The sequence below is a fragment of the Pleurodeles waltl genome, chromosome 3_1 (assembly GCF_031143425.1).
Source record: "Pleurodeles waltl isolate 20211129_DDA chromosome 3_1, aPleWal1.hap1.20221129, whole genome shotgun sequence".
NCBI lineage: Eukaryota > Metazoa > Chordata > Amphibia > Caudata > Salamandridae > Pleurodeles > Pleurodeles waltl.
The window spans coordinates 724,118,247-724,144,241 of NC_090440.1; the positions used below are offsets into that span (position 1 = coordinate 724,118,247).

General features: G+C 46.3%; 1 protein-coding gene across 1 annotated transcript in view; it reads right to left on the bottom strand.

Moving 5' to 3' along the window:
* The window catches only part of LOC138284568 (intermembrane lipid transfer protein VPS13C-like), a 953,192-nt gene that overhangs the window by 264,646 nt on the left and 662,551 nt on the right, over positions 1-25,995 (bottom strand). The window contains exons 13-14 of the mRNA XM_069223471.1: positions 19,143-19,314; positions 12,743-12,805 (exon numbers count right to left, since the gene is read on the bottom strand). Coding sequence (XP_069079572.1) covers positions 12,743-12,805; positions 19,143-19,314 — 235 coding nt within the window. The remainder of the gene's footprint in view (positions 1-12,742; positions 12,806-19,142; positions 19,315-25,995) is intronic.

Genomic DNA, 25,995 nt, shown 5'->3' on the forward strand with positions numbered 1-25,995 from the left:
AGGTATTGACCTATATGTAGTGAACGCATGTAATGGTGTCCCCCCCACTCACAAAGTCCGGGGAAATTGCCCTGAACTAGGTGGGGGCACCTTGGATAGTGCCAGGGTGCCCTCACACTTAGTAACTTTGCACCTAACCTTCACTAAAAGAGGGTTAGACATATAGGTGACTTTTAAGTTACTTAAGTGCAGTGTAAAGTGGCTGTGAAATAACGTGCGTTATTTCAGTCAGGCTGCAGTGGCAGTCCTGTGTAAGATTTGTCTGAACTCCCTATGGGTGGCAAAAGAAATGTTGCAGCCCATAGGGATCTCCTGGAACCCCAATACCTGGGGTACCTAGGTACCATATACTAGGGAAACAAAAGGGTGTTCCAGTGTGTCAATTAGAATTGGTGAAAATGGTCACTAGCCTATAGTGACAATTGTGAAGGCAGAGAGAGCATAAGCACTGAGGTTCTGATTAGCAGAGCCTCAGTGACACAGTTAGTCACTACACAGGTACACACATTCAGGACACAAACTGTGAGCACTGGTGTCCTGGCTAGCAAGATCCCAGTGAGACAGGAAAAAACAATGGACATACATGTAAAAATGGGGGCAACATGCCAGGCAAGATGGTACTTTCCTAGAGTAGTACTGTTGTACACCTACAGATTCAAACCCATTGGTGCCATCCCAGCACTGAAGGAAAGTGACACGTATGGGTCAGTGTTTGACTTGCTTTTCATGTTCATCCTCCATCAGAACTTAGTAGATGTTTAATTCGCTGTATGTTAAGTGCATTACAGTCACAGCACTGCACATAATGTTGACTGGGACATATGCTACATTCTCATGGACTACCCTGTGTGCCAAACACTACCCTTTTTCATAGCCTATGACCTTCTCTTTAAGGAACATTGCGAGAATTCCCTAGCATGTCTGCTTTAGTTTCAAAGGTGGATAGGTAGGAGGAATCGCTTCGCACAGCATACTCAGGCACCCCCAACTTGCATCCACAAACTGGAAGGAGCTAGATTTAGCACAGTGAGTGTGCTAAAGGCGCATGAAAAACATGTCTTCCTGGCCTCTGGTGGCTGTCATGGGAGTCATTAGTAAAGATTTGTTACACATGCCTTAGGTAATGTTCAGGAACAAGGAGGCAGTTACTTGACAGGTGGTAAAATGTAGTCAAACTCTTTCCGTCATGTGGCGTATGAATGTGATGGGACCTTAACTGGCAGCGGTAAGCTAATGTGAGTGCAGTGATTGGTTGGATTGGGCCCGTGGTTGGCGGTATGAAAGGGTTGGTTGTTGTGCCTGAATGGCATGTGAATGCCCCATAAGGAGTTTGGTGCCTGGGTGTTGTTTTATGCCCCACCTTCATAAGGCTTGGTTTCAATATTTAGATTATTTGATAAGTATTCATGCTTTGAAACCATAATTTCTGGAGGTGCTAAAACCAACCAGTGTGAATGGTGGATTAACTCTAACATACTAGTACCATGGGATTCCAAGGGTCCAAGATTTGTGTGGCTCTCACCACTTTTCCCTCCCCCAGAATCCCCTGGAAATCACAAAGTTTGCTTAAAAAACACTTTTGCCTTGCATTTCAGTGAGGGGAAGTCCTGGAATCTGCAGGTAGCTCCAAATTTTCTTCCACCCAGCGTTCCACTAAGTCTCCAGAGTAAAACATTGCTTCACTTGTGTGGAAGTGACCGCAAAAGGGAAGTACTCAAAATGGATTGTGGAGACGTCAAAATTACAAACCACAAAACAGCCTGGTTTTGTAAGCTGGCCACCTGAGTATTTGGGTCCTGGGCTCGGCGACCATAAAGGGAAACCTACCAAACCCAGACATTTCTGAAAACTAGACACCCCGGGCAGCCCACGGAAGTGTGGCGTGTTTGGATTTCACAAGCTTTTCTTACCCAGAATACCCTGCAAAAGTGAAACATTGATTAAAAACACTATTTTTCCTTGCTTTTTCATCACACAAACTGCAAGAATGTGCAGGGATCCACATAATTCATACCACCCAGTGTTTCCCCACTTGTCCTGATAAAAACAACTCCAGTTGTGTGCCTGTGCCTACTGCCTGCGTCAGGAATGGATCACTCCAGGGTTAACAGTAACCCTCACGCAAGGACTATCATTGACCCTTGTGTGATCCATTCCTGTCGCAGGCACTAGCCTACCCACACAAGTGAGGTACCATTTTTTATCAGGAGACTTGGGGGAATGCTGCGTGGAAGGAAGTTTGTGGCTCCCCTTAGATTCCAGAACTTTCCATCAACGAAATGTGAGGAAAAAGTGTTTTTTTGTCAAATTATGAGGTTTGCCAAGGATTCTGGGTAACAGAACCTGGTGAGAGCCCCACAAGTCACCCCATCTTGGATTCCCCTAGATGTCTAGTTTTGAAAAATGTGTGGGAATTGGTAGGTTTCCCTAAGTGCCTGCTGAGCTACAGCCCAAAATCTAGAGCAAGGTACTTTCCAAAAAACCCATCTGTTTAATGTAAAAATGTGATGAGTCCATGTTGCATTTAGGGGCGTTTCCTGTTGCGGGTACTAGGCCTACCTACACAAGTGACGTACCATTTTTTATCGGGAGACTTGGGGGAATGCTGGGTGGAAAGAAGTTTGTGGTTCTCCTCAGATTCCAGAACTTTCCATCACTGAAATGTGAGGATGTTGTTTTTTTTTTTTTGCCAAATTTTGAGGTTTGCAAAGGATCTGGGTGACAGAACCCAGTTAGAGCCCCACAAGACACACCATCCTGGATTCCCCTAGGTGTCTAGTTTCAAAACATGTATAGGTTTGCTATGTTTACCTAGGTGCCGGCTGAGCTAGAGGCCAAATTTCACAGCTAGGTACTTTTTAAAAAACACGTCCGTTTTCCTTGGAAAAATGAGGTATGTCCACGTTGTGTTTGGGGCATTTCCTTTGGCGGGTACTAGGCCTATCTACACAAGTGAGGTACCATTTTTATCAGGAGACTTAGGGAAATGCTGGATGGAAGGAAGTTTCTGGCTCCCCTCAGATTCCAGAGCTTTCCTTCACCGAAATGTGAGGAGAAAGCGTTTTGTTTGCAAAATTCTGAGGTTTGCAAAGGATTCTGGGTAATAGAACCTGGTGAGAGCCCCACAAGTCAACCCATCCTAGGTTGCCCTAGGTGTCTAGTTTTCAAAAATGCATAGGTTTGGTAGGTTGCCCTAAATGCCGGCTGAGCTACAGCCCAAAATCCACAACTAGGCACTTCGCAAAAAACAGGTCAGTTTTCATTAGAAAAATGTGATGTGTTCATGTTGTATTTTGGAGCGTTTCCTGTTGGTACTAGGCCTACCTACACAAGTCAGGTACCATTTATAATTGGAAGACTTGGGGGAATACTAGGTGGAAATAAGTTTGTCGCTCCCCTCAGATTCCAGAACTTTCCATTACCGAAATGTGAGGAGAAAGTGTTTTTTTTGGGCAAATTTTGAGGTTTGCAAAGGATTCTGGTGATAGAACCTGGAGAGAGCGTCACAAGTCAATACAGCCTTGATTCCCCTAGGTGTTTAGTTTTTAAAAATGCACAGGTTTGCTAGGTTTCCCTAGGTGCTGGCTAAGCTAGAGGCAAAAATCCACAGCTAGGCACTTTCCAAAAAACACATCAGATTTCAATTAAAAAATGTGATGTGTCCATGTTGTGTTTCTGATCGTGGGCACTAGGCCTACCCACAAAAGTAAGGTACCATTTTTATTGGGAGACTTGGGGGAAGGGAACATAGAATAGAAGAAGTGTTATTGCCCTTTGTCTTTCTCTGCATTTTTTTCCTTCCAAATGTAAAACGGTGTATAAAAAAGAAGCCTATTTGAGAAATGCCCTGTAATTCACACGCTAGTATGGGGACCTCGGATTTCATAGATGTGCAAATAACCACTGCTTCTAAACACCTTATCTTGTGCCTATTTTGGAAAATACAAAGGTTTCCTTGATACCTATTTTTCACTCTTTATATTTCACCAAATGAATTGCTGTATCCAATGAAAACCTATTGTAAGGTGAAGCTCATTTATTGGCTCTTGGTACTAGGGTTCTTGATGAACCTACAAGCCCTATAAATCTCCGCAACCAGAAGAGTCCACCAGATGTATCAGTATATTGCTTTCAAAAATCTGCCACAGCTGGAAAAAGTTATAGAAGAAAACGTGAACAGAAATGGCTCTTTTTTCACCTCAATTTCAATATTTGTTTTGATTTCAGCTGTTACTTTCTGTAGGAAAACCTTGAAGGATCTGCACAAATTACCCCTTGCTGAAATCAGAATTGTGTCTACTTTTCTGAAATGTTTAGCTATCCGGGATCCAGCATTGGTTTCACACCCATTTCTGTCACTAACTGGAAGGAGGGTGAAAGCACAAAAAAATAGTAAAAATGGGGTATGTCCCAGTAAAATGCCAAAATTGTGTTGAAAAATGTGGTTTTCTGATTCAAGTCTACCTGTTCCTGAAGGCTAGGAAGATGGTGATTTTAGCACTGCTAACCCTTTGTTGATGCAATTTTTCAGAGAAAAAGCCACATGCTTTCTTCTGAAGCCCTTTTTTCTCATTTTTCTGAAAAAACGAAATTTTAGCTGTATTTTGGCTAATATCTTGGTCTCCTCCAAGGGAACCCCCTACCTCTGGGTACCTTTAGAATCTGTAGGATGCTGGAAAAAAAGCACGCAAACTTGGCATGAATAGCTTATGTGGACAAAAAGTTATGAAGGCCTAAGCACAAACTACCCCAAATAGCCAAAAAAGGTTGTTGGTGGGGGAAAGGCCAGCAGCTAAGGGGTTAATGAGTGCTCCAAAGATGTTCTCCCATGCACACATCAACAGTTGCAACAACAATAATACTAATGAGCAAGTTACTTACCTTCGGTAACGCTTTTTCTGGTGGATACATTAGCTACCTGTGGATTCCTCACCTAAAGAATTCTCCCCATGCGCAGCATTCGACGGAAACTTCTCTCTCTAGCTCTTCACGTTGGCGAGGACGTCACAATTGCCTGACTCCACGCGGCTCCGTGTGACATCATAGTGGCAATAAGAGGTCCTCGCTGCCATGCTGACGTCAGTTCCCTTTTTTCCGTGCCATCGATAACGGTTACTTTTCTGTTACCTACATCGTTAGCTTTTCGGAAGGGATACTTTGTGTATTTCCAGGATGTCGGCTCCGAAAATGTCGGGTTTCAAGCCCTGCAGGGAATGTGGAGGTTGCATGTCTGTGACTGATCCGTACAATGATTGTCTTTGGTGCCTCAGTTCCGATCACGAGGTCCAAGAATGCAGATCCTGCCAAAAGATGAATCATTGAAGGAAAGCGAGGCAAAGCTTTTCTTGGCAAGGTCCAAGAAGGAGAGGAAGCAGCACCACCGGTCCTCTTCTGGAAAGTCATCCCATAAGAAGCGCCGTCATCGTGACTCCCAACGTCGGTCGGCGTCGAGGTCTCCATCGTCCCGGGGCAGCAAGTCTTGGGGAGTGAGTCTGACGGTGTCCCCTCAACCTGCGACGCCACAGACGTCCCCGGCGCCGTCAGGCTTTGAAGTCGTGGAGCCTCAAAGTCATCTGGCTTCGCCAGTGCATCCTGAACCTGAAGAGTCCAGCCCGGCGCCGGCTCCACAGGCTTATCCTTCGTTCCTGGCTCCAGGTACGGATCCCGAGGCATTCCTTAATGCCATGTTTCAGATTTTTCAAAATATGGGTCCGGGAGGTGTGTGCGCCGGCTGGCCCCACTGGTCCCCTGGCTTTCAATCTCGGTGTTCCGGCTCCATATAAACAGATGCCGTTTATGCCATTTTGTTCGGCTGGAGATTCAAGTCAGGCCCCTCTGCAGACAGTGCAGCCCTCGACTATACCTAGTAGATCTCATTGTCTTACGTAACATTTCCTATACATTGGTTTACTCAACTGTATGATTCATGGTTTCTGTATTATATGTATATGATATGTATGATGTAAGTTGATATGTGCATGGTATGTAGGGTTTCCACTTACTATATAAGCATATGAAGTATGTATTTGTGCATTCGGACATACGAAAGAACACGTCTGCAGGAGAAAAGTTAGATACGCAGACACAGGTTTATTTTGTGGCAAATGTGAAATTTAGGGAAAGAAGAACCAGCACTAAGGTATAAATGACAGAGGGAGGTAAAGCAAAATGGAAGTTTAGTTAGCTTGAATACCACTTGCATTTTGGAAAAGATTCTCCGAGGTTTTTTTTTATTTTGAGATTAATCATACATATGTAGCCAGGGCTGAAACGTGTTCTGCTCCGACAAGTAAGCCATTGAGCTTTTTCAAGTCAAAACGTTCAGATTCCAAGTCCTATCCAAAACCTGTTTGTGTTCATATTCATTATTGTCATTTTAGTCATCTCAGCCACACTATGTTGCTGTCCAAAGTTAGAGAAAAGACAATCGAGCTCGTCAGTGAAAGTCCAAGATATTGGCTTTGTCAGTGCTCGTTTGCATTTGCATCAGCTACTGCTCAATGTCCACCAGTGCATCTTAATCCATATGTACGTATGTGGCAAGATGCATGTCCATACATACAGGTGCAGAGGAGGCCGTTTTGGCAAGGATTTTCTGTTTAAAAAAAAAAGTTATGACAAGATATCGACCGATGTGTACACGTGAGCACGACACACTGACAAAAGTTGGCATTTTTAATTTACCAGTCCAACATGGCGTACGGCCATTTGAGAATGGTTGAAAAATAGTTAAATAAGTGGGTGGGAGCGTGAAAATGCTAGCGAGAAGGAAGGAAGGAAGGAGGGCGGTTCGGAAGCAAAGATGGAGGGAGGGAAGAAGGAAGTTATCAAGGAAGGACGAACGCTGAAAATGCAGAACCCCTAATGGGATAGGAAGCAGGAGCCGGGGGCACGGATGAATTGGGTAGAGATAATAGAATTAGAGAGCAAGCTGGGAACAGCAACAATGAATTGGGGTGGGGAGGGGTGTGCATGAAAAGAGGAGCAATAGCACTCTTCAGAGGATAGAAAACGAAGGCAGAGAACATCAGAGAAGGGATCTTACAAGTATCAAGGAAACACGTAGTCCCACGGAGTGCTGAAAAGTGAAGAAGAAAACATCTCTCTCAAGTGAGCAGTGGAAGGGTGCCCCTCATCTCAAAATATTGTGAGACTGAAATGCTTGTGGGTCGGGCATACTGCAAAATAGAGAGGAAAGCCATTGAATCAGGAGCAGAGTATGTGAACGACAAAACAATTATCGAGTTAGGAGGAAGGTGCTGAGCCAATCAAAAGGTCTGAAATATGTAGTTAAAAACGAAGAGAAGGCATGTTTTTCCATTTACCCCAAATAGACAATAAAATGAATGAAATTGTGCATATTTGGGGACATGGCCAACAAGATGCCAGAGTAGACGTGCAGTCCTGGAGCTCTACCAGGGCCTATTATTATCCTGCTGTTATCTGCTGCCATGGAGACTCATCAGGCCCCCTAAATTGCCCCCCCCAGCACATTCTGGCCATTACTCAAGGGCCCAGTGGCGATGCAGCTGAGGCTGTGCTTTCCTGACTGCTGCAACACCAACAAGGCATTTCATGTGAAGCAGCCACAAATGGCACCCAACATGTATGCGGCGGTTGAGACAGGAGAGAAGCCTCCACTGGAGTCACACTGGAGGGCTGAGGAAACCTGGCTTGCCCTGCGGGGACACAGACTATCCCGGCTCCCCGGACGAGGAGCCTCGTATCCGCTGGCTGCCAGAGACACACCGACGCCTGGCAGGTCACAACATCGGCAGTGGGGCGAGACCTGAGACGTGGCCAAACGGCATCAGCAAGGCAATAGAGGTTGTTACCACATGTGCATACCAGCAGCGCCAAAACCGTAAGTGCCTCCTCCCTCAGTGACACTCTGGAGGTGTGGCCCTACATTGGAGATGAGGGGGCGAAGACAAGGAGTGGGAAAGAGAGAGTTGAGACCCAACAACGCCCCCTGCCACCCCCCAACCACCATTCACCATCCACCCACCCCAGCTCACCCAGGCAGACACAGTGACCATCACTGGGGGCCAAGCATTACAGCGACACGGCCTTCTAGTGGGCCACCTCCTTCCCCCAACCCAGGCCCTCTGAGCTAGACAGAACACTCGGAGGGCCTGGAGAAGAACTCTGCAAGCTAGCCACACTGTGCACGAACAACAGATGCTGGACCTCTGTGGCTGATTCCCCTAGTCAATCGGGGCCAGTCGGAGGGCCCATAAAGAAGCAAGATGCCCTGCCTAACGAGCACACAGGATCAGCTGTGCGTGAGAGGAGAGGCTGTATCCTCACCTTCCTACCTTTTCCACATGACTCCTACCTAAGACAAGTTCATTGGTAAATGCATTAATCTGCAGTCTCCACCAGTGGTAAACCACTTCATCACCTGCAAGGCATTCAATATCCTACACAGGTGGCAGATAACATGGCAACAGTGTCAGAATGACCTGTGGGGACACTACCCTAACTCAGTACTATGCCACTGCTTAGAGGATTAGTGACCACACTGGAGGGGATACTCTGGATGGAGACCTGGCACCACACAAGGCTGAGCCAACTGGTGCAATGAGGTACTGAGAGACATACAGGGGGAACAAAGCACAAGTGTGATACACAGTAAAGTCTGCCACCAGATATCCCAACATGATTGGTAAATAGGTAATCAGGGTATAGCAGTTGCTAGCCTCATTTATCACCCTCTTGGCCGCACAGCGTTTCAAAGGGCAGTCAACTTAGTCAACTTACAGACTGAGATACAGCTCAGTGAGTAAAGGCCAATTGAACTTGGGGTTATTGGCATTCCCTACTAGCAAAAGAGGACAGGCTGAAGAGATCCTATGAACAAGGCTAAAGACAAGAAATTGAGGCCGCCCCACTAAGGGAAGATAGATAGGTATGCCAAGGGGGTAGAGACCCCGTCAGACTTGGCCACACCACCCACAATGCCAGATAATGCGTCCCTCCTCAGTGCCACTGACACTGAAAACCAAGATTGGGGAGGTGAGGTTGGAGGTATCACTGTTTCAACAGGACCCAGGTAAAGTGGCCAAATGAGTGACAAAAATAGAAGAAAGAGTATCAGAAGTGGAAGATGTGAATCAAGATATGAGTCAAGACCTGAAGGTCCTGGAAATGGTGACCATACACTTATTGTGGTGAGTGGATGACGTAGAAAACAAGGCACAATGTAACAATATTAAACTAGTGTGCTTTCCTGAAGGGGAAGAAAAAAATGGACATGATGGGCTTTCTTGGTTAGTCGCTTAGATATAATTTCCCTGAGGAGAGACTGTCCAGCTGCTTTATAATAGAGAGAGCGAGCATACAGGACCTTAGCAGCTAGACCACCGCCGGGGAACCCTCGTCGAGCCATTGCAGCCCGACTACTGAATTTTCAAGACAGGGACATGATCCTACTAGAGGTGAAACAAATGAGAAATAAAATACGAGTCATCGGTGATCATGATATTTCCAGACTAATCCTGGTAGGTCCAGAAGCAGCGAGGAACATTTGAGTACTAAAAGCTAAACTCCGCTCACTTCCCTTGCAATACATGTTGCACTCCCCTGCAAAACTGAAAGTCATTTCATAACGATAGGACCCTTTTTTTTTCCAATACGCCAGAGGAGACATGGAGCGGACTTGAAGAGTGACCACAACTCAAAGCATCCATACAAGGGGTGGATCCGTCCCACCCAGAAAGGAATCAACTTGGACCTAGGCCCATACTCTGGTCATCAATCAGACAGAAATGTAACCGCTCACAAAGAGGCAGAGATAACCCAGAAATGGCTCAATACCAATCGGGAGAAATGGGGAGGAACCCTGGCCTCAGATAACTGCAGACAGGAATGGGAGAGGGGTCTGCCACTGAACCAATCACGGTCTGTGAGCCACCACTTCAGAGCTTTAGCAGTTCCCCTCGATATCTAGACCAGGGTGGAGAGATTTCCCTGATGCTGTTACCGCTGGGTCTTCAAATCCAGCTGCAGAGCATGGATATGTCAATGAGCATGTTTACCAACAGGCTGCAGGAGGAGATGTTATATTATGTTAAGGTTGCTTGTATAGGGAAGGCCTCCCAGCGCTAGTCCCGAACCTGTATGACAAAGTCTGAGGAACAAGCTCTAAAACTGCTCTAAAAGAGATGAAGCCCAGCAGCCTCAGAGTCAGTGTCATTAAAATCAGAAAAGTGAAAGTAATGGTTTCTCTTGGCTCTCGCCAGAGATTACATGAGCTGTTTAGTCAGCAGGGGCCCTAGACTCCTCCCCAACCCAGCACTACCCTGTCTGCGGTAAGGAAGTGGGATGTTGCCCTGAACAATTGCCAGTGGCTGAGATTAATTAAAACATTCCACCCATCACTTTGCTTTTGATGCCCTATTTGCAACATTAGCTCGCTTTGCCCATCTCTGATAAAATACTGTAAATTACAGTGGTCACAGAACACATGAAATCTGCAGTGGCATAAGAGGTTATACAAAGAAAGAAGGAGTCCTCTCATGATTAAGGAATGAGTGCCTGGAGCCATGACCTGCAGGGACTGGGCCTCCAAGCAGAAAGCTATGGCTTCACCCACTACTTTTGGAGGATAATGAGAGTGCTTCAGTGTGCAGGAAATACAGACTCTTCAGTGTTTGATGCCACCCTGCCCTGGGTAAGGAAGGTAGCCCTGCCCAGTGCCTGCAGCCCTGGCCTGCAGGGACTTGGCATCCCTGGCAAAAGCCATGGCTTCACCCACCTCTCACAGGTATTATGGCAGCCATTCAGCCCTCAGGAGCCTCGGACTCCCCTCTCGTCTGACACGACCCTGCCCCAGGATTTTCTCTGTGGCTGGGCCTTCACTTAGATCCAGTCTCCGCTCTCAGCTCTGGAGGGATACAAGAGTCCACCCCGATCTTCAGCCACCATGTACTAAGTAGTGACCCCAGACCACCAGCCATGGGTGACCTGGGTCACTGCCTTTCACCTCTTGGAACCTGTACCTGGGGAGCCAAGGAGATTCAAGCCTCCAGCAAACCCCACCCCTCTCTCCTTGGGCCTGCCTAAGAAGCCACCTTCCCTCAACTGTTAAGCCCCCATGAAGGGGGGGGACTTAGAAAACCCTAGTCCAAGTTAGCCATGCCAGCCAGTCCTTCAGTCACCTGCTCAAGGAGTCACCTACTGCTTATCTAGTCGGACAGCCTGGTGACCAGATGGCCTGGGCTGACCTGGCAACCAGAGTGCCCAGGCCTATGCCCACAGCAGCCAATGATGGTCAGAGTGCCATGCACACTGAGGCCAGTGTTCAAGAGGCTCTTCCACTGGCTTCTTGCCTCTTGTGGGCTCCGCTGGTATCTGTTCTGGGCATTCGATCATCCTGCTGGCTTGTGAAGGATTGTGCCCTCGTCTCTGCACCTGTCTGCTCAGGACAGGAGGGGGGGAGGCCCTTCTGTGCATGTCGTGTTGGAGGTAGCATCTCATGGGTCTGTGCATCATCACTCCAACCAACTGGGTGCAGAGGGACCCTACGGGGCAAAGGGTGCCCATGGCTGGAGACAAAAGTTTGGCTCAGAGGATGACTTTCAATAGACCTATTTTCAATAGAATGACATAACTGTTCTACTACTTAAGAAACCCTGACACAGAACCAGGTCATCTAGGAAAAATATCTCTGTACCAGGAGTGGTATAAAATAGTTAGAAAATTATCAAACCTCAAACTTTTGGATTACAAAGGCAGTTGTGAATATTAGAGAAACAATATCTAGAGGAAGACATCAATCATTTGCTACTTGTAGATTTAGCAAAAATCTATGTGAAACAGTTGTGCATGTGTCAGCTGCATGCCCTAAAGCAAAGGGCATAAGAATAAAAAAGCACCAACATTCTGAACCTATTTATTGATATAGCAAAACATTTGGTTGCACACACACAGGGAAACTGTCTGTATTTCCTGCACTCTGGCGAGAGCCAAGAGAACCCATTACTTTCACTTTGGAGGCCTGGTCCCTGCAGACCAGTGGTGCCAGCCAGCAGGTAAAGTCTCCTAACATGCCCAGGGCAGGGTGATGCCCAACACCCAAGGGTTTGCCAGGTTTGAAGATACCCAACAGTTAGCTTGTCAGCTTAGTGTTGGCAAAAATGTCACCAGTAACATTTCAATCCCAAGGCCAATCCAGCCAATGGGCGTGCCAAATAAGTGAACCATGTCACCAGCCAAGCAGGCCTAATTTCAATTACACCTCGGCCTAATATTATTTTACTAAAATCAAAAGGTCTTGGCTAACGGCAGATACAAACACAACATTTTCCAAAAGCTATTATCTCCAAGTAAGAAACAGCAACCATTATGAGACACACATCCCATTCAGTAAGGAGCCAGGTTGGAGGAGAGGTTCTATTTATGATGTGGAGCTGACTCAGCTTCCTCTCATAAGTTTCAAATCAATGTATAAACTTAAAGAAGATCATCACATTTCAACAAGCTCCTTCCAGTTCTCTGGAAGCTCACCACTTGTGCAGCATTGCAACAGCGCACGCCTAGCAGCAGGTCATTTCATAACATTTTTATGAGTTTGTGAGGTCATAATTTCTGTTGCACGGCATGATAATTTACACAATATGATTAACATAGTCCTACATAAATCATTCATTGGAATAGTCTACTTATAAACATAAAGCACACATTCTCAAAATTACAGTACTGAACCTGAAAGATGAATGTCAAAAACAAGAGTTGTTACCTCAACTTGAGCTTGTTGCCTTGCCAGAACAATGTTAAAAACATCAAGATTTTTTTCTGCAAGCTGCAAAATAAAAGATAAAGTACTCAAGATCAGCATAATCATTAAAAAGCATACATCCCAAAGAAGCAGGTACATTTGATGGCAGAAACAACAGCCTTGATAAAATGACATTTAGGCCCACATTATAACTTTGGCTGTAAGTACTGCCTACCGCCGCAGCGAGGGCCGCCAAAAAACCGTTGCCACAGCTAACATCTGTCCGCCATAATATGACCACAGCCGGATTTTCGCCACCAGAAGGGTGGAAATCCGGTTGTGGCCATGCTGGTGGACAGTGTTAAGGTGGCGCTGCTACCACCAGCAGCACCATCCCAGTAGACCGCCGCCAGCCATTTTATGAAAAATTATACAGCCTGGCGGTGTTCTGCTGGCAGGCGCTGCTGGCAGCAGCAGCAGCACCCTGTCCGGTCCTGTAAGGAAATGCCTCCTTGGCATGGTTACTCCCTGACTTTTTGCCTTTGATGATGCCAAGTTATGATTTGAAAGTGTGCGGAGACCTGCTAACCTGGCCCCAACACCAGTGTTCTTTCCCTAAAACTGTACCTGTGTCTCCACAATTGGCACACCCTGGCATCCAGGTAAGTCCCTTGTAACTGGTACCCCTGGTACCAAGGGCCCTGATACCAGGGAAGGTTTCTAAGGGCTGCAGCATGTCTTATGCCACCCTGGGGACCCCTCACTCAGGACAGACACACTGCTTGCCGACTTGTGTGTGCTATTGGGGAGAAAATGACTAAGTCGACATGGCACGCCCCTCAGGGTGCCATGCCAACCTCACACTGCCCGTGGCATAGCTAAGTCACCCCTCTAGCAGGCCTTACAGCCCTAAGGCAGGGTGCACTATACCACAGGTGAGGGCATAAGTGCATGAGCACTAAACCCCTACAGTGTCTAAGCAAAACCTTAGACATTGTAAGTGCAGGGTAGCCATAAGAGTATATGGTCTGGGAGTCTGTCATACACGAACTCCACAGCACCATAATGGCTACACTGAAAACTGGGAAGTTTGGTATCAAACTTATCAGCACAATAAATGCACACTGATGCCAGTGCACATTTTATTGTGAAATACATCCCAGAGGGCATCTTAGAGATGCCCCCTGAAAACATACCCGACTTCCAGTGTGGGCTGACTAGTTTTACCAGCCTTCCACACACCAGACATGTTGCTGGCCACATGGGGAGAGTGCCTTTGTCACTCTGTGGCTAGTAAAAAAAGCCTGTCCTGGGTGGAGGTGCTTCTCACCTCCCCCTGCAGGAACTGTAACACCTGGCGGTTACAGCGTCACAGGGCATCCCAGCTAGTGGAGATGCCTGTCCCCTCCGGCCACGGCCCCACTTTTGGCGGCAAGGCCGGAGGAGATCATGAGAAAAACAAGGAGTCACTGGCCAGTCAGGACAACCCCTAAGGTGTCCTGAGCTGAGGTGACTGACTTTTAGAAATCCTCCACCTTGCAGAAGGAGGATTCCCCCAATAGGATTAGGGATGTGCCCCCCTCTCCTCAGGGAGGAGGCACAAAGAGGGTGTAGCCACCCTCAGGGCTAGTAGCCATTGGCTACTAACCCCCCCAGACCTAAACACACCCCTAAATTGAGTATTTAGGGGCCCCCAGGACCTAGGAAAACAGATTCCTGCAACCCGAAGACGAAGAAGGACTGCTGACCTGAAGCCTTGCAGAGAAGACGGAGACACCAACTGCTTTGTCCCCAGCCCTACCGGCCTGTCTCCCCACTTCAAGAGAAACTGCAACAGCGACGCATTCCCCAGGGTCCAGCGACCTCTGAAGCCTCAGAGGACTACCCTGCATCTAAAAGGACCAAGAACTCAGAGGACAGCGGCCCTGTTCCAAAGCAACTACAACTTGCAACAAAGAAACAACTTTTAAAGGACTCCACGTTTCCCGCCGGAAGAGTGAGAATTTTCACTCTGCACCCAACGCCCCCGGCTCGACCTGCAGAGAAACAACACTACAGGGAGTACTCCACGGCGACTGCGAGCCCGTGAGTAGCCAGAGTTGACCCCCCACAGCGACGCCTGCAGAGGGAATCCAGAGGCTCCCCCTGACCACGACTGCCTGCTTCCAAGAACCAGACGCCTGGTAAAGACACTGCACCCGCAGCCCCCAGGACCTGAAGGATCCGACCTCCAGTGCAGAAGTGATTCCCAGGTGGCCTTCTCCCTTGCCCAGGTGGTGGCTACCCCGGGGAGCACCCCCCTTGCCTGCCTGCTTCGATGAAGAGACCCCTGGGTCTCCCATTGAAACCTATTGCAAACCTGATGCCTGTTTGCACTCTGCACCCAGCCACCCCATGCCGCTGAGGGTGTATTTTTGTGCTGACTTGTGTCCCCCCCCCTGGTGCCCTACAAAAACCCCCTGGTCTGCCCTCCGAAGTCACGGGTACTTACCTGCTGGCAGACTGGAACCAGGGCACCCCCTTTTCCATTGAAGCCTATGCGTTTTGGGCACCACTTTGACCTCTGCACCTGACCCGCCCTGAGCTGCTGGTGTGGTAACTTTGGGGTTGCCCTGAACCCCCAACCGTGGGCTACCTTGGACCCAACTTTGAACTTTGTAGGTGTTTTACTTACCTGCAAAACTAACCAATACTTACCTCCCCCAGGAACTGTTGAAATTTGCACTGTCTAGTTTTAAAATAGCTTATTGCCATTTTTGCCAAAACTGTACATGCTATTTTGCGGATTCAAAGTTCCTATGATACCTGAGTGAAGTACCTTTCATTTAAAGTATTGATTGTAAATCTTGAACCTGTGGTTCTTAAAATAAACTAAGAAAATATATTTTTCTATATAAAAACCTATTGGCCTGGAATTGTCTTTGAGTGTGTGTTCCTTATTTATTGCCTGTGTGTGTACAACAAATGCTTAACACTACCCTCTGATAAGCCTACTGCTCGACCACACTACCACAAAATAGAGCATTAGAATAATTTCTTTTTGCCACTATCTTACCTCTAAGGGGAACCCTTGGACTCTGTGCATGCTATTTCTTACTTTGAAATAGTACATACAGAGCCAACTTCCTACACGTCCCCTGCCGGAAGACCCCCTGGATTCAGCTAAGCTGGGATTCTGACAGGGAAAGGTGGTGATTTTTTTGTGTGTGTATGTGTTGGGGGGGTTCATGACTGTGTGAGTGTGCACGTGCATACAAATGAGTGTATACTGTTGCTTGTGTGTGTGTGCATGAATGAAAAAGCATGTATGAATGCGAATGTGTGTAAGTTTGAATGTGTGCACGGATGTGTGGATGAATGAATGTATGTGTGTATGAATGTGTGTATGAATGGATGCATGCATGTATGAATGTGTGTATGCCTGTGTAAGTGAGAGTGTGAATGCGTGGTGTGTGTCTGCGAGTGTGCGCGTATGGGGCGGGAGGATTAGAAGTGCAGGAGCGTGGATGGGGGGTGTGGTGGTTTTCAGGGGAGTGTTGGAGGGGGGTGATAGGCAGGGTCATAATGCCCCCGGTGGCACAGTAACAGCCGCTGGGTTGGAGATTGTTCTCTCCAGCCCGGCGGCTGCTACCACCATGGTGGTCGGTGTGCTACATTGGCGGGTTGGCTTCAGCCAACCTGCCAATTCTATAATGTGGCGGTATGTACCGCCAGCCTGTTGGCAATACTACCGCCACATTTCCACTGACCGCCGGGGTTATAATGACCCCCTTAGTGTCTGGTAGTAATGGGTATCTTATTCCTTAATCATGAGAGGATTCATTCTTACTTTGCAGAACCTCTTTATGCCACTGTGGCTTTTATGTATTCTGTGGCCTCTGCATTTTACAGTATTGTAGCAGAGACAGGTAAAGCGAGCCATTGTTGCAAATAGAGCCTCAAAAACAAAGTGATGGACAGAATGTTTGAATTAATCTAAGCCACTGGCAATTGTCCAGGGCAGCATCCCAACTCGCCCACTGTGTCCCCTCAGTTTCAACACAAGTATGCAAATCAATCTTGACCCTTCTCCAGTGAGAACAGTGCAGACCAAACTGCCCTTAATTGGAACCCAAGCAACCTAGGCATCCTCCAGGTATAGCTTGGTGCTAGAGGCACAGTCAGTATGGCACCCACATCTGGGCATACCCATCACACTTATGGCATAAAAACCAAAGTGATGGATGGAATGCTTGAATTAATTTCAGCCACTGGCAATTGCTGAGGGCTGCATCCCAATCTATCGTTTTTGCCCACCATGCCACCTCAGTTTGACCCAATGCAAATCAGTGTTGACCTTGGCCCAGTGGGAGCAGACCAGTCCACACTGCCAGGCCGGCTCCTCCCTGAACTGGAACACAAGCACCCCTGGATCAGTTCTGCCACTATTAAGGTTCATTATCCAGTTATAGCTTGGTTCCAGTAGCACAGTAAGCACGAGTTGCTCGTCTGGGCATACCTTCACACTAAGGGCAACAAAAACAAAGTGATGGATGGAATGCTTTAAATAATTTCAACCACTTGCAATGGCTCAATCCGCATCTAAATCCATAGTTTTTTGCCCACCATGCCACCTCAGTCTGGACCCAGCTATCTGAAAATGAGTCTTGTTCCTGCTCCAATGGGAGCAGTCCAGCCCAAACTGTAAAAAAGAGAACATGTGAAGAGTTTGCTTTTTGTACATCTATTTCAGAATACCTCATGTTATCAATTCTTCCAAAATATAGGAGAAAAAAAGTAAAGGAAGAGTATTTGATTTTAATCAGTCCCCTTCAGCCAATGGCTTTCATGTATTTTTCTTAGTCTGCTTGATCCATTAAGACCATGGACTTTCGGTATGGCTACATTATCACATTTGTGGTCCCATTCATTTTTGGTGATGGGGCTATAGTTAGACTGCAGATGCAACATTTAGCTTGAGATTAACGGCATGATTACAACCCTGGTGGATGGGATACTCCATCACATTTGTGTCAGATTATCCCATCCACCAAGATCATAATCAGGCCCTTAGTGTGTGCGTGTGCGTTGTTTGATGAATTTACTTTGCAAAGAGAATTACATTTTCATTACTAATATATGTATGTCTTTATTTAGGAGGTACTTGCTGTTTGGATGCCTTAGACTCTTGTTAACAATTGATCTTCAGTATTTGTCCAAGCACATCCATTTGTTTCACTTTGCTGTCGCAACATCATGTTGGATTTAAAGTCTTATTTGTTCTCAATGAAAGAACCTATACACATGCAGCCTTTCTTAAATAAACAATTAATCTACTAGCCATTTTCCAAATGTACCCAACGCGAAGTAGTTTGATTGGTATACTTTTCAACTGTCCTCGGTGTGTCATGATGCTATGGCAGCCATAGTGTTACTACATATGCCTGCAGATGCATCAACTAACATACACACAGATCCATCATCATGTGGTGGAGACAGTAATTTAGTTTTTTGTTTTAATTTATCATTCCAATATGGCAAATGCCCATCCTAAAGCAGTCAATTACAAAACAATAAAGGAATGGCCAAGCAGCAAACTAGAGCTGCCAGGCCCCTCAAAAGCTAAATGTAAATAAAAAAAAATTTAAAAAAAAGAGTGCGACTTGGAACAGGAGAGTGGGTGAGGGTGAAGGGGTTAATTCAGCACAGCTAGTCAGTGGGAGGAGCAGGGCAGAGCAAAAGATTAGTTAGGTGTAAAAATAAAACAGATACAAAAAAAGCAAAATCCAAGTAGGATGGGGAGAGGCCAGAAAGGTAATTGATGAGCTGTTGAGTGGGGGTGGTGAGGAACAAGACAGTAAAACGTAGGACAGGGTTTTGAGTGGGGAAGCAACACACAAGGAAGTGCGCAAGAAAACATATGCACTCCCATGTAGTGCTGACAGAAAAAAGAATAAGTAGGTCCTTGAAGGTAAGCCTTGAAAGGATACAACTTATCCAATCGAAAGGGTGATAAAAAAGCTATATTCCAGGGGAACATAATAGGTCTAAGCAAATCCATAAAATAAGAAACCAGTAAATAAGATTGTAAAGAAAAACAAACAATGGTAACTAATGGCTAACTAGAAAACTACTGTATGTATTGGTACTGTGCACAACAGGTCTTTGACAGCAGGCAGTTTTTAGCTGCCTTTTGGCGAGACCTAAAAAGTGATCATTGGTACCATGGTTAGAATTACTCGGGAGGTGCAGAAATCCATCCACTAGGTCAATCTCCATGCTAGTTATCTAGACGTTTTCATCATCGCTGGGGATCTCAAATTGAGGAAAAAAAAGGCTATTATTCAAGATACGCACAAGAAATAAAGTACTGTTACTAAAGTATGCATCACTTGTACTTTATGAAGAAAACAGAGCTTTGTGTAGAAATTCAAAAAAGCACCTGAAGTTGTTTCTGCAGGTCTTCCGGGATTTTGCTCAGAGTTAGTTTGTTTTTGTATAAGCTTTTATATGTTTTTAAATTCTGCCTGTGCTGCTGAATGTTGCGCCATGACCACATGCGACTGTATCTTCTGACATGGACTTCAAGGATGCTTGTGATTGCATACAGCCACCTGCAATACAAATATTTCGACTTTTCAGTACAGTGACATACAACATCAGCTGGTGTGCTACTTTTAAAGCTATGTATTATTTAAAAATGTACGCAAAACTTAGTAAATGTATTCATTTGATAATTTTAGACGTTGTTTGCAAATCACTCAGGGACCGTTCAAGAGAAACGAGGAAAGAGCAAGTAAAGGAAACACACTTGATTGAGTGCATTCCAGTCACTGTTCGGACAGCCTGGAAAGTGTGGCAGGGTTCACCTCATTTGCATAAGAAGACAGAAACATAGTTTTCTAGTTCCAGAAGCTTGCCTACTAGTATTAGGTCAATAAACCGTGAATGCTAAGTATTAAAATGCATAATGCCAGAGTAAAATGTATGCTAGAATGCCCAAACGTGAATAAACAATATTCAGAACAGTCTGTAGGGTAACAAATTCAGGTAAACGCAAAGCTTGTTATTCTAAAAAACAAAACTTACTTCTGAAGAGGGATGATGCCTGTCCTACCCATTTGTCTCAGTAAGTAGGGAGGGAAACGGTGTGCCTAGTCCTAGTGTCGCACCTTTCTACTACTGAACCAACTGGATTTTTAACAGACATATTTCTAGGTGGTTATTTTAACATACTGACGTTCAAGACCACTGAAATTGCTTCTTTAAAAAATAGATTAAAAAGGTCACTTACCTTCGGTAACGATCTTCATGACCGATCCAGCTGCAGTTTTCTCACCTAAAGATTCCCCCCCCAGGTGCCATGCTGGATCTAGAAATTTAGCAATAGTTCTCCTGAGCAGGCAAGCGGTTACATGGCTGCCAGACGATTCCGACTGTCACCCTTAGCATTCCATTGTGAATTGGATAAAATGAGCCCTGGCGGTTACTCAATGTTCGAGAATCAAGAGACTGCTTAGATTGAAATGTCTAATCTAAACCACGAGCACATCTTAAATACTGGAAGAATTAAGGAGTATTAACACTCCGGTGTTGGTGGTTAAATAAAAAGGCAAAAATTATATTTTACCATGCCTTATTTAGATATAAAAATGTTCTCAAGTAGATCGAAATGTTCTTCTTATTGTATTGTATTGTAATAGTATTTATATAGCGCTTACTACCCCCGACGAGGCTTCAAAGCGCTTTTCGGCGAGTAGCACGCTACTCCGGAGCCCAACAAGAATTAGTGATGGATTAGTATCAGGAAATATGAGTACAGTTTTAGTATTATTATGAGTTAATTTGAGCCGTGGATATGAGAGTTTATTAGTTAGATTGACTGGAGTAATGGAGGGATGGAGGAGGAAAGAAATCCAGAAGTGTTAATTGGGAGTATATGGTAATAGGATTTAGGGTTGGGATGAGAAAAGGGGGATGGAGGAGGGAAGAGTCTGTGGAAGGGTTAGGGAGATCAAGGAAGCAGAGTGAGGTAAATTAGGGCAAATTTAGTAGGGTTGTTTGGGAGGTCATTGTAGTAGAGGGAGGTTTGGTGAGTTAGATGTGGAAGCGGAGTAAAAAATAGTAGAATGAAAGTAGTAGAATGGATTTGGGAGGAGTCATAGTCTCGAATGTCGCTCAGATGACCCTACTATGCTATTTGTTTTGACTGTCCATACTAATATACTGCACTTTGTACATACAGATGTAAATTGCATGGTATGGGCTGGGGAGTAATAAAGAACAACTTACTTACCTTTGGTAACGATTTATCTGGTAGAGACATATTCTATTGCAGATTCCTTACATTAGAATTTCCCCCAGATGTCAGACTGGATCTGGAGATTTTACTTCGAGCAGTAACCTTGCATGCCATCAGGTGGTGTCGGTTGATTCTGAAGGCGTCATTGACATCGTGGTCAACGTAATGATGTTGCAGTCATATATAGGTGCCACCCCAGTGTGCTGATGTCAGTTTCTTTTCACAACTTTCCACACCAGTAGCGCTGAGCATGAAGAACACTGAGAATGGTGCACCAGAACTAGGGCCCTGAAAAGGGAATCCCTGTCCCTAGAAATCACCTCACAGTGAAGGGAGGGTGGGTGGGTCGGTAAGGAATCTGCAACTAGAATATGTCTCTACCAGATAAATCGTTACCCAAAAGTAAGTAACTTGTTCATCTGATAGAGACTTCTAGTTGCAGATTCCTTACCTTAGAATATATACCCAAGCAATACCATACTCAGCTGTATACTGCGAACCAAGATCATACTAGAAAGTCCTGCAGGACCGAACAGCCAAAGTAGCCATCTCTGCAGATCTGACTGTCCAGGCAGTAATGTTTAGTGAACGTGTGCAGGGAGGCCCATGTTGCTGCCTGACAAATATCCAGGACAGGAACTCTTCATGCCAACGCTGTGGTGGCAGCAGTTGCTCTGGCAGAGTGAGCACGCAAGGCCTCAGAGGGTTGCTTGTTCGTTAAAGCCTAGCACATTTTAATTCAGAGCACCACCCAATGCACAATAGTGCGCTTCTGCACCACCCACCCTTTTGTCGCACCCACATATACTTTAAAGAGTTGATAGTCTACCCGGAAATCTTTAGTATGATTGAAGTAGAATGCCAATGCTCTTTTTGGATCCAGATGGAGTCTCTCCTCTTCATGAGAGGGATGTGGAGGTGCAATAAGAGTAGGCAAGGTGATGGATTGGCCTACATGAAAAGGCGTAACAACCTTAGGAAGAAAGGAGGCCTTAATACAAAGCACTACTTTGTCAGGATAGACAGATAAAAATGGTGGCTTCGAAGAACGAACTTGAAACTCAATCACTTTGCGAACAGAGGTGATGGCAATCAGGAAAGCAGTTTTTAGTGTAAGGAGCCGCAGTGGACAGTTGTGAAGTGGCTCAAAAGGGACACACAAGGTAGGTAAGGACAAGGTTCAAGTCCCATTGGGGCATAATGAACTGTGTGGGAAGAAACAAATGGGCGAGTTCTTTAAGGAACCTCCCAGCAGTGGGAGACTTAAAAAAAAAAAAAAAAAAAAAAAAAAAAAAAAAAAAAAAAACAAAGGCTGGTCTGGCAGTCTGAGAAAGGCCGAGACGGCAGAAAAATAACCTATAAGGGTGCCCAAAGAACAGCCCTGTTGGGCAAGAGAAAGGATGAACAGGAGAACCTCAGACAGTTCAACTCCACGCAGGAAGACAGAAACTGGAGAGGTTCAGGTGGAGAACTGTCACCTGCTGCTGCAACAGAATATCCTCCCTGAAGGGGCAGTCTGCTGGGAGGATCCGTAGCTATGTTCAAAAGCTCTGGATACTAGACTCTTCATGCCCAATCTGGAGCCACAAGTATTACTTGGGCCCAGTCGATCTTGTTCTTCTATAGAACTCTGGGCAGAAGTGGTATTGGTAGGAAGGCGTAAAGGAGGCCTGAGCTCCATTTGAGTCAAAAAGAAACACTGAGCGAGTGCTGCCTTGGAAACTCCAATGTGCAAAACAGCTGACATTGTGCGTTCTCTGCAGAGGCAAAAAGATCTAAGCAAGGCTCCCCCACTGCTGAAAGAGGCCTTGCACAATCTCCGGATAGAAACACCATTCCGTCATCGACTATGCATTGACAGTTGAGTGTGTCGCTTTGGCTTTGAGACAGCTCACCAGATGTTGAACCACCAAGGGTACGCCCTGGTGTTCCAGTTACATCCAGATGCGAAGAGCCTCTTGACAGAACCAACGACCTCCCTCTGCCCTGCTTGTTGCAGTATCACGTGGCAGTGGTGTTGTCCATGAACACCTGCACCATTTTCACTTTTAGAGAGGGAGGGAATGCTTTCAATGCAAGCCTGATCGCTCGGAGCTCCAAAAGGTTGATGTGGATTCCGGACCTCTGATCTCCACCTCTCCCATGTGGCCACCCCATCCCAGAAGTGATGCATCGGTCACCCCGGTAAGATCTGGTTGGGGAAAGGAGAGGGATCTGCTGTTGACCCAATCGCGATTAATAAGACACCACTGCAGATCTTGAGCAGTTCCCTCTAAGATCTGGACCATGTCGGAGAGGTTTCCCTGGTTCTGCGCCCACTGAAACGTCAGGTCCCACTGCAGAGCCCGCATATGCCATCTGGCATGCATCACCAGCAGGATGCAGGAGGCCATGAGGCCCAGCAGCCTCAGAGTCAGGCTCACCAAACTACAGGATAAAGGCTGAAACATCGGAACCAAGCCTGAATATCCTGGACTCAACAGCACCAATGAAAGGGAACGTCTGAGAAGGAGTCAAGTGTGACTTAAGCATGTTTATAGAGAACCCCAGCAAGCGCACAAGGTTCACCGCAGTCTGAATGTAGGAGACAGCAGTCTAGGTCGTGCTCACCTTCAACAGCCAGTCGTCGAGGTAGGAGAAAAATGAAAACCCTAACCTGCGCAGATGAGCTGCAACCACCGCCATCACTTCTTTGAAGACCTGAGGGGTGCTGGTAAGGCCAAAGGGGAGCACAGTAAACAGAAAGTGCTCGTGGCCTACCACGAATTGCAAGTAGCGTCTGTGGGCAAGCAGGACGTGTATATGGAAGTAAAAGTCATGCAAGTCCAACAATACCATCAAGTCTCCAGGGTACAAGGCAGGCAGGACCTGAGCCACGATGAGCATTTTGAACTTCTCCTTCCTGAGGAAGAGATTGAGGGCCTGGAAGTCTTGAATAGGGCAGTGGCCCTTGTCCTTCTTGGCACCATAAAGTAGGAGGAAAAAACAACCATGACCTACTTCTGACATAGGAACCCACTCTATAGATCCCTTGGCCAAGAGAGCCATGATTACCTTGCTGAGAAGTGCCAAATGATATCCTAAGAAAAGGTCGTACGATGGTGGCATAGTCAGAGGTGTAGTCTTGAAGGAAAGGGAGGGAAGCCCCTTCTGGCTATTTGCACTCCTGTGAGATGATGCTCATGAAGGGCCCACATGTCAGCGTATTGGGATTGATTGGGAGCTATAGCCAGGGACAGTTTCTCCATGCTAAGAATAAACCACAACTTACGTAGCCACCAGGTGTGTTTGGTGGTTTAATCAGTGCCCCAGTTCGAGAGTATGACCTGGTGGGATGCATTCAGGGCCAGAGCCATCTGTCTGCCCCTGCACCAGCGCAAGGAGTATGTCACTGGATTGGAGAGCCCTAGGATAGTGTAGGACGGGAATCGCGGAATGGAAGTAGCAAAGGCACAGTCAATATCGTTGAGGGCTTGGGCCCAATAACGAGTGATCTTTGGATAGTACCACAATAGATGCAGTAAGGTGCCAGTATTGCAGCACCCCCTCCAGTATTCCTGTAATGTTCAATCTGCCCACTTCTGCAGTAATGGTGAGATTAGGTACCAATATGTAGCAATCTTATAAGCACTTTCAGTGCCTGCAATGTTATGTGCCATGTGATGAGCCCTGCAAAAAATGTCAGCCCGTTCTTTGTTGGAAAGCGTCCTACCCAGTTCCACCTCCCACCTTAGGTGTTCTTTGTTCCTAGTTACGGGTGCGTTCCGCCCCGCCACCCCCAATCATGGTGTAAAGTTCGGAAATGAGATGCTTATCATTGGTCTTAAGGATAATTATCTCTCAAAGGGCAACAAAGTTCACCCCCAACCAATGAGGATTCTGGTGCCACACGCCTAGTGGTGCAGTTGGAGATACTGGACGTGATCCAGATCTGTCAGGGAGTAGTCAGCCATCAGCTGATCGAAGGGGATGATCCCTGACACATAAAAGAGGGAACCCAAGCATTTACAGCCGTCCTCCTTCCAGCGCTTAAAATGCGCCTGGTGCAGACCGGGTGCAAAGTCAGGGTTAACCAGAATCAGGGTGATGTGTGATGGAAAATTTGTGGACCACCACAGTGTCTCAAACGTGCATTGTCGCACTTGTCACTGGGGAAGAATAAAGACCCCAGCCTCTGTGCTGCAAAGGCAGCCAGATCTCTTTCAAGATGTGGGAACCGCGCCTGAGTGGTCCATAAAAGTCCAATGTTTCTCTGTGAGTGGGCCGATCCACTCTACCACATATCTGAGATGGGCCACTTGATAATACCAAAAGATATAGGGTACCGCCAGCCCTCCTCTCCTTCATGCGGTAAAGCAAATGTTTATTCAGGCGTGGCCTCTTGCAGTCTGAAACATTTGTTAGACTGCTGGAGAACCTTTAGGACATGTCGTGGCACAGTAAGGGGTAGGGTTTGGAAGATGGATAAAATGCACAGGATTGTGGTCATTTTACCTGCTGCGATCCTGCCCATCCATGACAACTGAAGGTGACTCCAGGACTCTAAGGCCGGCTGCATCTGTGAGAGAAGACTGGAGTAATTAATTAGTAGTTAGTGTTTTGTGTGCCGACCATGCCAGAAAAACGCCCAGGTATGGGAGGGTATCCAGCGTCCATTCAAACGGGAACAAAGACCGTATAGCAGTTTCCTGAGTGGGGCTAAATGTAAGATTAATGAACTGTGATTTTAGCATATTAGTCTTAAAGCTCGCCACCTCTTTAAAGGTACTGAGCATTAAAGTCAGTGCCAAGAGGGAACTCAGGGGGTCTGTACTGGAGAGAATGACATTGTTTGCATACAGGCTGAACAAGTGGTGCCATTAACTTTAACAGGTGCGCTGGGGTCCCTCTAAATGCTGTCAAACTATTTGCAGAAACAGGTCCCTAAGTGGAGCTGCCATAGGGTGGCAAAGAGGTAAGGCCAGTGAATGCGGTTACGTTTTTCTCTGCATCA